General features: G+C 35.8%; 1 protein-coding gene across 1 annotated transcript in view; it reads left to right on the top strand.

Annotated features, from left to right (window-relative positions):
• Positions 1 to 14,283, top strand: part of 5-HT1A (5-hydroxytryptamine (serotonin) receptor 1A) — a 76,045-nt gene that overhangs the window by 53,410 nt on the left and 8,352 nt on the right. Inside the window, exons 6-8 of the mRNA XM_068288765.1 lie at positions 5,437 to 5,626; positions 5,773 to 5,910; positions 12,241 to 12,477. Of these exons, the coding sequence (XP_068144866.1) occupies positions 5,437 to 5,626; positions 5,773 to 5,910; positions 12,241 to 12,477 (565 nt within the window). The remainder of the gene's footprint in view (positions 1 to 5,436; positions 5,627 to 5,772; positions 5,911 to 12,240; positions 12,478 to 14,283) is intronic.

The following is a 14,283-nucleotide window of genomic DNA, read 5'->3' on the forward strand; positions in this document are numbered from 1 at the left end:
TTCAAAAACTGTGCAGACATCTTCAAATTGCTTCATCCAATCCTCAACAGATTCAGTCTTTTCTTCTACTACCTTTTTCTCATTGCTAATTAAAAACTGAGTGCCATTTTTTGTTACCTTCATGTCAACACTATCAAGAATCGTTCTTCCCAAAATAGCGTCAAACCCCATGTCCTCATCGGGAACTACATGAAACTCAACTACTATTTTAATTTTGTCGATGATCACCATTAAAGAGAAACTACCAAACGTTAAAATTTTCGCATCTCCTATTCCTACCAAACACTTTCCAGAACCTGTTAGTTGTTTAACTCCTAGCTTCCAAAAAACACTTCGACGAATCAAGCACATATCTGCTCCTGTATCTATGAGCCCTTTAAATTCGATATTCTCATAGCTAACATTCTTTAGTTCTAACCCAGACGGGGTGAACGTACTCGAGCTAACTTTAACTTTGTCATGTTGAATAACATTTGCTTGCTTCTCTCGTTTAATCTGTGTTTCGATGCTACACTGAGCTGCACGATGACCTGGCTGACCGCATTTGAAACACTTTCGATCGTACCTAGGACAATCTTTTCTTAAGTGAGTCGCCTCTCCGCAACCAAAACATTTTCTCTCTCGAGCCTGTACTGCCTGTGCTTCGCTTGAACCATATGCCTTACTTTCAAATCTGTTTGCTGCCTTGTATGAATCACGTCCCTTCTTATAAACTTCGATTTGAAACTTTAACTCTGAAATATTACGAGCTTGGAATAACATCATTTTGTTAGTTTTTGTATCCGGAATACCTTTAACGAAGTACTCTATCAGACTCTCCTCATCTACGTCTACCGGCTTCGCAATTTCCATCAATGCATATAAATATTCATTTAGAGTTTCGCCTTTCTTCTGTTGGCGCTGATTCAACTTCTTATGGACTGCAGCTGAAGATATTCTTACACTAAACTCAGCACGAAGAGCTGTTTTCAAGGATCTCCAGTTTTTAATATTTCTCTGACTTCTTATGAAAGATTTTGCCGCCCCACACAATAACTGTTTTCCATACACAAATAACTGTAATTCATTCCACTGTACCGTGGCTGCACATTCTTCTAGTTCTTCAATCCATTGAGCAATGTTAGGAATATCTGAACCAGAATACTGTGACACGCTGTCCTCAACATCTTTCAAAGTAAACCATGATCTCTCGGGTCTAACTACGTTTCCCGCTGCAATCTCTAGTTCCCCATTCGCTGTTATAACTGACTGATCGTCTGATTCCTCATCTTCCTCCTGCAAACCATAATAGTTGAGTAACCTATTCTGCAAATCCCGTTTCCTGCCAGTCGTAGGGAGCCCTAGTTCGGATAATTTCGATCGCAAAGCCACCACGCTTAGAGCCAGAATCTCTGCAAGCTCCATCTCAAACTTAAAATTACGTACAATTCTTCTTATACTATGTTAGTATTATTTTCTAGCTTTGAAAATTGTTATCAGTTTTCGCTAGTTCTGAATAACATACGCTTTTCCCGTCTTTCGTTGGTCCCACGTCGCTCTGCTTTGTCGTCGTCTTCTATTGATCGATGTTATTCGTCTTATCGCCAAATTCCATCCGAAATCCCCTCTTAGCAACAATACTGCAGTTTCTCGCCAACCTTCGAGTTGTTGCCACTGCCAAAACTTTCTCACGCCGCCGTCACCAGATTTTGTCCACCGCCACCACTAACGCAGTTCACTCCTAGAACTCAACGCTAGTTTCTGTAGACTTCAAGTTTCGTTGCGTCCAGCCTTGGCTAACCGCTGTACACTTCTGCAACAGTTAACAAAGCCTCGAAACGTTATTACCACCAACACTGGTAAACTACTGTACACTTCTCCAGCAATTTACACAGCCTCCGTTGTGGCAGCCTTGTATCGATTTTGCAACCTTTAATCAATCTTGCAACCGGAATCGTTGTAGCCACAATCCTCTCTAGCGCCGTACACTTCTCCAGCGCTCTCTATTGTGCCCTTCGATCCGTTCCTGCCTTGCCTTTTGATTGTTGGTATATCCCAATGGTACCTTCTTCGGCCAAACCTCACAAATATTTCGTCACGTGCTGCGAAAATTCCAGAACCACCTTTCTGATCAGCTTTCTCACTCCTTCTGCAGTTTCCTTATGTCAGCGTCACTTGCTGTCTCCCTCGTCGGCCAAGTTTTCTAGTTCTTGTTGCTCGCCGATACCGCGCTTTTACTGCAGCTATCTCTCTTCCTCTCACGTGAACGTTTCTTCGAGGCAGCGTCACTTGCTGTCTCCCTCTTTCTTAGAATTTTACAAGTTTTAACGAATTTGTAAAATTCAATAGCCAATATTAATTGTTTCACTTTTAAGCTGCCATCCCGGACGAGCCCCCAATTTGTGGTATTTATTTATATTCCGGTTTCGTTATTGGCATTGATGTTAGTGTTACAATTAAAGATTATGGCTTTGAGAAAATAAACGGACTGTAGGTCTGTCCCGAAACGTGTGCTCGCTATCGTTGCAAACTTAGAAGTCAGTGTGACCGTCTTTTATTATTATATGCTGGCTTAGCACTACGAACTGGCTTTAGAAACGATGACCGCTTCTGGTTCTTTTATTGTCTATCGGTGCCTGATCACCGGTTCCTACATATACATAGTACTTACTTTGACAATAAGCATGACAGACGTTTTATTAGGGTTTTTTCCAAAGATTTTTTGCTGGGTTTTTTTTTGGGGTTCTGTTAATTTACATGGCTTTTCATTGCTTATGCGGAGCACGACACAGCAGGCCGAATAAAAAATTACAAAATACAAAAAGAAAAGAACAAAAAGTCATAGAAAAGGACGAAATCACAATACTCTTATCAATATATTGTAAATCTAGGTATTAATGTCATGAGTTTTATGATGATTTGAATGGAAATTTTGGAAAATATTTGGCTTAAAGTTCCCCAACTTATTTCATTTCGTCAACTTCCTCAGATATTTATCAATTATAGTCCTCTAAAGCTTTTCAAATAATTACATGTCAGTCTATTAGCCCCATTTTTAAGGCTTTGCTTTAGTCTTAACTTTGTTTTACTTAACAAATAAGAACTAATTTTTTCAAGTCTTCAGTTTTTACATCAAGGTAATGGCATTGCAAAGTTCTTTCTATAACAAATCTACCCTTTCTTCAGAGTATAACTGGAAAAAAAAAATGAAATTGGAACTTTTGGAACTCTAACTGAGTGACAGGAAAATCACAAAATTCCATTAATTTTAAGCAGTGAATCAAAATTGCCAACTTGAAATCGATTATATTATGCTAATGAATATGGGCAGGCTAGAAGTCTAGAATGCTGCAAAAAGGAAGAACAAAGCAATGGTCCATGGTCGATAGCACATGGCACATAGCACATGGCACATCCTCCATGGCTCGGCTATATATCTAACATTGCTATGAGATGAAGAAGTCATCATCAGTCATTATAATTTATTACAAATACAATTTGTTTATACATGGCCTAGTATGTATGTATGTATGTAATATGCATTTCATTTTCTTTTACAAAACAAAACAAGAAAGAAAAAACAAAAAAGAGAATTTGTGAAAACTGTTGTTGAGTGTCATTTAATTGCATTTTTTGTGCATATATTTATTAAGCTGTCACTCTAGTTAAACAAATGAAACTTTGCTTAATGGTTGATATGCCAGCCTGCTATAGAGATCGTGTCAAGTGCTAAGTCAACTCAATTAATTGTTGATTTAAACTCTCACACACACAAAGGCACCCATATACACACACACACACACACACACACTTTCTGGGACAGAGGCAATTGTTTGCTCTTCAGCATCAACATGGCTCAAACAAACAATATTTGTTTATGCAAATTGCATTTAATTAATACATAAACAAATGATTTGCTGTTATCCTTGATGCTCTTACAGTTGTTGTTCTTGTTGTAGCACTTTAAGACACACACACAAAAGCACAGACACACTTTTTTTATATAAAGGAAATTTGAGCAGATTGTCTGCAAAATTTTTAAAATATGCGGTCATGTTGGCATTAATTTACACACACACACACACACACACACAGAGTGACAAGCCACAAAGGCAGACACACAGAGAAACCGCAGTTACAGAAATAACACCCTAAAATAACCTTTCAACCCAGTCATTTACAAATATCTTTGTGGAGTAGTTAGCTAATGACTATATCATTTTCATCCTTACTTAAGGCCAACCAAACTTAAAGCCCACCAGCAGCAGCTTAGCAACATCCAAACGATATATACGTATGTATTTATGTACATACATACATATGTATAGGGTTTTCAAAACTCGTTTAGGCATGTTGCCCTCTAAACCAAATCAAACCAAAAAAAAAGACAGACAGACAAAAAACTACAGAGAGAAAATGTTACAAAAATAGTCTAAAAATAAATACATTTTGGTTGTTGCAAAACGAAATGTTGTATACTCTTTTCTTGTAATAATAAATTTACTTGACCAAGCATAAGGTATGTAGCTCTAACACTTAAAGAAAGTGCGTTTGAAGATCATTGTTAGGAATAGATTTATATTGAATTACAGTCGTAATTTGTTATTTTTATTAGCATATTAGATGTATATTGGGTATATACAATAAAATTCACTCATACATATTTACCAGAACGTTAGCCAATAATAAAATAATAAAAAATGCGTAAAATTGCTACCTAATTATCAATGACAATGTCATGAATAATGATCAAAGAATAGAAATATGAGAAAGGAAGAATGAATTGTGAAAGAAATCTACGGATTAAGTTCTTAGAATGGCAAGTACTTTGCTAAAGTCAAGGGACCTTATTACAACTAGATGTGAACGTGAATGCCAAGCTATAAAAATGGAAATTTGAAAAATGCCCGGCACACATACCCATACACACAACACACACACACACACACACATACATGCATATGAATGCCCCGTGTGTGCACACACAATCAAACACATACCTAAGCGTATACACAGTCATGTAAATCACCCAGACACACACATACATAAAACATGTTTTGGCACACAAACACATACAAAAAAAAAGAAGCGAAACACAGAATAAATTCTAACAACAAAGCCCAAAAAAAAAAAAAGAGAGAGAGAGAGGGAAGCAAGAGAAAAAGAAAATACAACAAGCAATGGGTAAAGAAATGCTGTGGGAAAATTGTTAGACGGAAACCGAATATCGAACACGTTTCTTTACTTTGTCGCAATGCCATATGTGTGAGTGAATGAGTAAGTGAGCGGGCGGTCTAGCGCCTAGATTTATGCAGCATTTTATTTACATTTTGTGCGCGTTTTACGTGCCCAACGCCTAACAACCCCTGTTACCCTACACTTAGCCTTTTGTTTATGTGTGCGTCCAAGTTTTAGCAATTGCAACTAAAATTGCTCTTGTTCATATTTATGTTACAGCTACTGGGCGGTGACCAACATTGATTACATCCACTCGAGAACAAGCAATCGTGTCTTCATGATGATCTTTTGTGTTTGGACAGCGGCCGTTATTGTCTCCCTGGCACCGCAATTCGGCTGGAAGGATCCAGACTATCTGCAGCGTATTGAACAACAAAAATGCATGGTCTCACAGGATGTGGCCTATCAGGTAAAAGAAAACAGAAACAGTAACATGAAAAATGTAGCTAGTTGAGGCATGGCGAGGAAATAACCGTCATGGTTTATGGCAAATGAGTTTTCCTTCGTTTTTTATCTACAATACTCTCTCATTTCTTTTGTTTTTTCTCTGTTCAGGTTTTCGCCACCTGTTGCACATTCTATGTGCCATTGCTTGTCATTCTGGCTCTTTATTGGAAAATCTATCAAACAGCACGCAAACGCATTCACCGACGCCGACCGCGCCCCGTCGATGTGGCGGTCAATAATAATCAGGTATGTTAAAGCCATCGTGTAATTGCCAAACCGTAATCGAACATGGCGCAAGGCATGTTAACTCGTTTTCATATTAAATTGCTTAAGCAATGCAAATGTTCGAAAACAGGGTGACCATTAACCAGTTTAATAAATACTAAATAAATATTTAGACTATGCAAATATCCATTTTGGGTGTGTTTATTTATGAGGATTTCCATATATGTCTTCAACCTTTTTCACTTAAACTTTTGGGTTTCTTTTTATTTCTATATTTACGTCAAACACTCTTTCAAATAACCTAAAGATAATAAGTAGAACTAGAGAAAAGGAACTCACTGAATTCAACAATTTAATTGTTAATGAATTTTCATTTTCATTCCCTTGCCTTTTAATCTTATATTCAAGAAATTTTAGTGCGAAAAAACTTTCACATGAGGATGCAAACATTAAAAACACCTGATACGTGTAGGTATATACGAACATTTTTGCACGTTATATGCAGACACCCTGCCTTAGTTGCTCAAACTCACCATTTCTATCCATTAACCGCACAATTTTCAATGCAATCCCTCCGAATCGTTGCAATTATGCACACTAACGAAGTTTACCGCAGCGGCAGCAACTTAAGCCGCAAAATCGACCCGTAGATAAAGGTCACTCAATGGTGGTGGTTGCCATGTTGGCGATGCCACTGATGTGATGGTCGTGAGGGTGATTTGGGTGGTCAGGTTGGTATTTGCGGCTTAGCTTGAATGTCTTGTGTTGGTCTTGACTTTATGTCTTAATCCCAAATGCAGATGCCGTAGAACTATGTATGTACCACAACATTTCGCCATTAAATATTTACAACAACCATTTACATGCATACATAGATGTTTTCTTGGAGAGAAATATTCTCCAACCTTTTGGGAACATCAAGAGAGAAGAGTAAAAAAATAAAAAGTAATTAGGCTATTTTCAAGTTTAATGCTTTTGAAATGCTGCTTAAAAATGCATTGACCAAACCCAAAAGAAACATTGTTAAGGTCAGGAAACGAGGGAGAAAGAGAGAGTGGGCGAGAAAGATTAAAGTCATTTAGAAGTCAAACGAAAAGTTGAAGCGAAAAAGTGAAAGCTTGTCCTTGTCTTTTGGTATTTGGCATTTGGGTTAAGTTAATACGGCAGCTGTCGGTCGGTCATCAACATGTGGCTAAGATGTGAGACAAATACACAAAGTTTTTACTACATATGAGAGCACACAAGAAAAAAAAAAAGCAAAAAATCATAAAGAACTGCAGTAATTTCAGTCATAGACAACTAGCTTGCTGGCTGGCTAGCACAAGTAGGGTATTTGGAAAATATTATACTTACTTCTCGTATTTCTTATACTTTTTAGGCTTCTATCACATTTCGTGCTTGGGTGTGAGGGATGGGCGGCTACTTAGCTTTGGCTTAGTGCTTTGACTAAATTGAAAATGACCATTTGACGTAGAAGAAGAAATGTTTGCAACCACTTACCTATCTACACCCACACAAACACAGAAAGGGAGAGAAACAGAAAGAGAGAGTGATTGAGAAGGGAGATTGGGTGGATAGGGAAGTAGAGACGCATTCACTCAGCTTGAAGCTGGCAAAAAGTCATTGGAATCACAAATTCAATGCGCAAACAAGACAAGTTGTCCACTATTTGCCAGTTGTACACATGTCCTTGCCTTGTGTCCTGCCTTCATGTCCGGCCCATGTTGACTCTTAAATGCGTATGGATGGATGTGTGTGTCTCTGTGTATTGTATGTGTGTGTTTGTGTCTGTGTCTGTGTGAGCGCTTTAGTTACATGTCAACACACTTACATATATAGCACGCACGCATCCATTTAGTGTTCCTACAAACCCCCGTCTATCTAAATGACAGCCTGCTGCTTGTTGATTTTAAAATATATATATGTACGTTTATATGTATATATTTTCTGTACATAAATTGTTCTATATACCCTACAATATGTGTGTGTGTGTGTGTGGGTGTATGTATGTGTCAAGTGTATAAATTTCAAGTTTACTGTGAACCAAAAGCAAAAAGTTTGTTTAAACACACAGCAAAGTATGATTTTATTAAATTGATTTTTAATTAAGCAAATGTTTTCTTTTGTTCTTTTATTGAAATATCTCTTTACAAGGCCATAAACCACAAAACAATCAGAAGCAAAAGAAACGATTAGTACTCTTACTTAAAGCAATCAATCTTATTCTTGGTAAATACATATAAATATTAGAAATATTTTCGAGAACCAGAAGCAATTGATTTAATGAATTGTTTTACTAAATGGATAAGTAAAGTACTACCAACCAAATCATTGATTATGACAACTTGAAGATGCTCAAAGTTGGCAGGATAAGCAAAAAAACTTGACTTGAGATTATTCGAAATACATAGTTCAAAGAATCATTTAATAATCAAAGACTTACTTATAATATTTGCACTCAGAAGAAACAACTAAAATAACTATATAAGACAACACATTAACGATTTTTAAGATTCTCTCTTCTTTAAGTATTGAAAAGTATGTTAAAAACTCCGCGCCTAAGATAATTTTATATCGATTTTACATTCTATATCAGCTGAATCCTATTAATGTGACATCTTTGAATCTTCGGATTATCTATCGCTCTCGAAGACATTATACAGAACGCATTTTGGTATCAGATATTCGATTTTTACTTTGATTCGGTTTGTCTTTAGTCCTCAGAGCATAAAATATTCGTTGTAGCTTATGTGAGATTATGCTCGTTTTTCACTGACTCCTGCTCTTTGTTATACTAACTAAATGCTTTCAAATTGAAAATTGCTTTTCCTTTAACTTGACGAGGGTTTTTTTGCTATGGTTTGTGTTCTTTTCGTTCGTTTTCATTTTGGTTAAACAAAACAAATTTTGCTTGGCAACCCGCTGTGAATTTTTTACTACTATTATATAAAGATTTGTTGCCCAGCATTTTGAACATAAATTTCAGTTAATTGCATTCCCATTTGCAAACGACAAACAAAGCGTAATCATTTTGTAAAATTTTAATTTGAAATTTAAACCAAAAGCGGCGATTAGGGGTTATAATGTGTACATACACATACACATGTGTAATGTTGTAATTTTAATTGGAATATAGTTTTATTAGGCTCACAACAGGACATGACATTGATTTTGCAATTAACGTAATAAGCATACATACATACATATGTATGTATGTGTATATGATATGGCAAGTAGACAAATTAGACGAACATGTATAATTTACCTAGAGACAACATTTAACAAAAACATTAATAACAATAATCTAACATTAAAGGGACCCTCAAATGAGTAGAGCAAAATGAAAGATGTGCTGGAAATAGAAAAGGTGGTGATAATGTCCATCTTTAGGCTACGCCTTGACCACTTGAGCATCATCACAATTACATTTGCAACAGAAGCGACATCAGCTCGAATTGATTGCTCTCAGATATTGACATTATTCTCCTGAATGACAAACAACAGACAAGAATAAGAAGCATATTTGGCCAGCTGTGGCACACACACACACACACAGACACATACGCCCATACTACACAAAGACGCCGTGTGGCATGGCATTGTCACGTTGTAAGAGCAAACAAAATATATGACCATAAAAAGAAGACCAACAAAATTCACAGGGACACATTTCTTTCTTTCCTTTCTGTTTTTAGTCTTCTTGCTGCTATTATTAAGCCAAAAATCAAATATTTGGTCATTTAATGTAGGTTGAAATAAATTGCACCAGAGCTTTTATACAACATATGTCTAACAGTAAGAGAAAGAAAAGAGAAAGCAAAAAGGCATACGATGAAACGGAAACGAAAACAAAGAAAAAAAAAAAAAAAAAAAGACAATTAAATAAGAAAACAATTTACATAAATTAGCCAAAGTGCCAAAATGGCAAGGGCCAAGTACCGTTTATGCAAACGCTTAAATAAATGTGCAGACACACACACACACACAATCACGCTCTCAAACACACACAGCTGACAGCATATCTACATAAAATACACATTGAGCTTAGGTTTTGCTAGTAAGTATGCTACACTTTTTTCTCTGCCATAGACTTGGAGAGACTTGGCTTATCGCTTTTATCTATTTCCATATACATATGTGTATATGTGTGTGTTTGTGTATGCGTGTGCTCTTGATATTCAATGTTTGCCTTAGTATTTAAATAACATTCAAGTGCCATGTAGTTTAGTTTTCGAACCAAGTGACAGCAATTCCCAATGCGAAGCTAAATAAAAGCGGCAAAACTTTTGCCAATTGTTTTGCCAAAACGCTCATTTAATGGTGTGTCTCTGTGTACAGATATATGTATATGTGACTGTGTGTGCGTGTGTTAGTATGGAACAAAAGTTATCAGATATATAGATACACACTTATACATACATATGTATGGCAAAGTCATTGATTGCCCGCATTGAAAGCATTGAAATTGTCAACACAATACACAAAAAAGTAGCAGGCAATAATGCTGACTGAGAATTTAATTAGCCAGGCTCAAAAGAATTATTACCCTGTATCCATAAATATTCCCTGAAAACATCTCCTTTCTTAAATCTCAATTGCTCCATTTCATTTTTGACCTTAACATCTTGGGCATTATTTATTAATTTCCATACACAAGGTTGCATAATATCCAAGGGATTACTCACCGACGAATGTGTTTTGTGTATGTGCCTAATTAAGCCTAAAATCTTTAATATTTAATAAGCTATCTGGTCATCAATGTCCCTCCACTTGAAGTAAACACATTCTTCTCTTCCATCCAAGCAATTTCACTTTTGTCTTGCCCACAAAATGAAGGTCACGATGCGCATAGAGGCTAGCAAATCCATTTAATACTATTTGCGCAAATATTCACACCATATTTTCCGTATAGTATGGAAGGGGAGAACATAGAAAGGAGGTGGACAGCGCCACACACTTGAAACCCTTTTTGGCTGAAGTTTCCGCACACGAAAGCAAAATCAGCATAATTTTATTTATTTAAAGCAATATCGACTTTCCAAAAAGGGTCAACAGACCAACGACCAACGACGACGACCAAGATGACGACCAAAGATGACGATGAGGCAAAAGGTTTGACTACTCAATTACTTTAATTTGGTGGGATTGAAGGCGACGACAAGAGCGATGACAAAAAAAAAAAAGGCAGCAGCAAGACAAAATGTCGTAGATGGGTATACGAACTTTGAATACTCTTAACAAGGAAGCAGAAATTTGTATTTAATCGCTTTAGCTAACACACATCAATTCAATTCATCAAAGTATGATTTTATATCGTTTATTAAGTTTGGTTGTCTGTAATGACATTCAAAGAAATTGACTTTAATTACAAAATATGTGCTTTCATTTATCTACTAATTAATCTATGTATACGAATATTATACTCCACTGATTTCCATTAAGTAATTATTTATATACTTTGGGCTAGTATTTTGTTGGTTAACATCAAATACAAAGCATATATTCATGGGGAAAAAATACCAAAAATATTGTTTACTGATTGCGTACATCACGCATACGACATGTTGTACTCAAACATTGACTATTACTATTTCTGCTGGGAAAACAAACAGTCAAATGAAAATATTTCTTACTGAAATCTTTGTTATTGAGTGGAAAGTAAACTATTTATGCTTTTCACCTAGTACTTTAAATGGTCAGGTCAATTTTCTCAGCAAAAAATTTTGCGCAAGAGTATTTCTAGAAGAAACAAGAAAAAAAAATGGAAAGAAAGGAGAAAAAAGGGATACGCGGTTGTGCAAAAAATCAAAGAGGTCAAGCGCTGGAAGCAGTCAAATGTGAAATTTATTTTTACCCCGGCGCTGCAGGATTCAGGATCTGTGAGCCCTTTTGGGAAACAGAATAACAGCAGTAGCAGCAGCAGCAGCATCTGAGAATGGAGCATGGGAATGGAAATGGGCATAGGGATTTCTTCTTCATAGCCCCGTGACTGTAACAAATACACACAATTTATTTTACGGACAGACCGGACCACTCATTCGTTCGGAGTATCCTCTCAACTTACATATGCATATGGGTAAAAGGGCACAGACTGACTGACTTCCATCTCCATCTCGGTTTCCGTCTCCTCTGATATGCGTACAAATTGCGGTTTATTGAAGCGTAAGGCAGAAAATGCAAATTGTACGCTTTTGTTATTCATTTTAATGCTGTGCCAAAAAAAGTATGAATTTAATTTCAGGTCAAACAAAATCGATTTTCTACATCCGAAAAACTAAAAAACAAATTCCCATCCTCACTTCTCACTCACTCACTAACTCTGCGCTTGGTTTCCATCTAATCTATTCACAGCCCGATTCAAGTGCGGCAACGGCAACAGATACGAAACTTAATCGACTGAGGCTACGCCTTGGCAGATTCTCAACGGCCAAGAATAAAGGCGGAAGTGGAGCTGCAGCCTGTGGTGGCGGCGTCAGCGGCACCGCTCTGGGCCTGGTTGAAGGCAACTCAACGAATACGGTGAATACAGTGGAGGATACCGAGTTCAGTAGCTCGAATGTGGATAGCAAAAGTCGCGCTGGCATTGAGGTAACAGCAAACATACTAACAGCTATGGGCAACTTCTGCTTTCTTGTTTTTTTTTTTTTTTTCGGTTGGTTTTTTCTTTTAAAGCAAAAGCAACAATCTCATAACGCCTGACATGTGCCCAACGATCTGAGCAGTAAACTGAGGCTACTACTGCTTTGGCTTCAACTTTCAGTTTGCTTCCTGCTTCCCGGTTTTTATCCTCTCATTTGGCAACGACTCACGTAGGCTGACCAAAAATAAACTCACGCTTTTTCGTATAGTATGTGTGGCATACATATGTATATGAAGATTCACTTGGGGCAAATGATTTTTCCCCTTGGCTACCTTTTTTAGTTAATTTTCGTTTTGTTTTCCTGTGTGTTTACAATGTTGCTCATTAAGCCCTTTTTTTCCCTGCCATAAAGCAGATGGCAAATTAGACTACTATTCATATGAAATCCATGTTCATTGAATAAATTAATTGTGTCGTTTAAATCTGTTGAATATTTTGAATAATATTTGTTAGGAATTTTCATTTTTTTATAAATATTTTCTTCCTATTCATTTGTGTAACCGTTCTCGAACCTGAAACTTTAAAAGGCCCAGGTCTATTCTAATCAAAGAGTTAAAAAGCTAGTTAAATGCATTTTCTGAGAAGGACAAACTGTATTAAATCAAGGCTAGATTTGTTGCTGTTGGGAAAGTTAATCTTTATTATCTGTAGATTCCCAATATCGTTTTTAATTTTCAGTGCGATGAATAATTCGAAATTCAATATAAATGGTAAATTGTTTTTTGAAAGAAAAGGCAATTTCGTTTCAATTTTTCTGTTTTTACTTTACGATTGAGACTCAATTATTATTGTTATTTAAACTCATCTAAAATTTTATTTTCCCCTGAAAATGATTTTCAAATTGATGTTCTCTCAGCTTCCAGCCATAATTTTGTTTGTTATTTTCTTTTTTTTCCGTTTATTTTGGACGTTTTAAGTCCATGTTTTCTAAGCTCTTAAGTTTTGCCATAATAATCATTCTTTGCCAAAGGCAAATGCGTAAAGTCATAACTGTGGGTAAATATAAAAAAAAAACTTACTCGAAATTGCTGGCAAGGTAATAAATTTAAAATCTTAGATAGTTCCATCAACTAACTCTGAATTCTTTTAGCGATTGAGGGCAAAAATAATACCGAATCTTTATTTAAATGTTTTTTTTTTTATGACACGCAAACAATTTAATAAAAAATGTCAAGTTCTAAAAATAAAAAAAGTGGAAAATTTAATTAAAATGCAGTCAATCAATTACTTTTATTAGCCATTTAGTTGTTATGCTAATGTTAGCCGTTTAAAAAAAAAATGTTTAAACATGTAAATTTAAACATCATTAATGGGTTATTTGTTATAACATTTTCGCAAAACATATTAGCATTTAGACTTCAATGAATTTTTGTATACTCTTCATGCACTTCTTTGCTTTTAGCTTTTAGTCGACTTTTACATTTATTAATTTATTAATTATTATTATCATTTTAATAAAAACTATTAAAATGCAATTAAGATAAGCTGTTTAGGGTGGTCTTAATGCAAAGGCAAAGACTAACAGGAATTAATAACAAAGAATCATTCAGAGGTCTGCGTTGACAATTTTGCAATTAATTAATAGAAGATGATATTTTTTTGTTAACACAATAAATAAATCAATAAAACTTTGCGTTTTGCAACAAATTAAAGCTTATTAAAATAATTACTTAAGTGAAAAGGAAATTTTATGCGAACGGATAACCAGTAAAAGGTCATTATCTTTCTCTTCTACCCACAAACATTTAACCGAA

Source organism: Drosophila tropicalis, unplaced genomic scaffold, assembly GCF_018151085.1.
Source record: "Drosophila tropicalis isolate 14030-0801.00 unplaced genomic scaffold, ASM1815108v1 contig_593, whole genome shotgun sequence".
NCBI lineage: Eukaryota > Metazoa > Arthropoda > Insecta > Diptera > Drosophilidae > Drosophila > Drosophila tropicalis.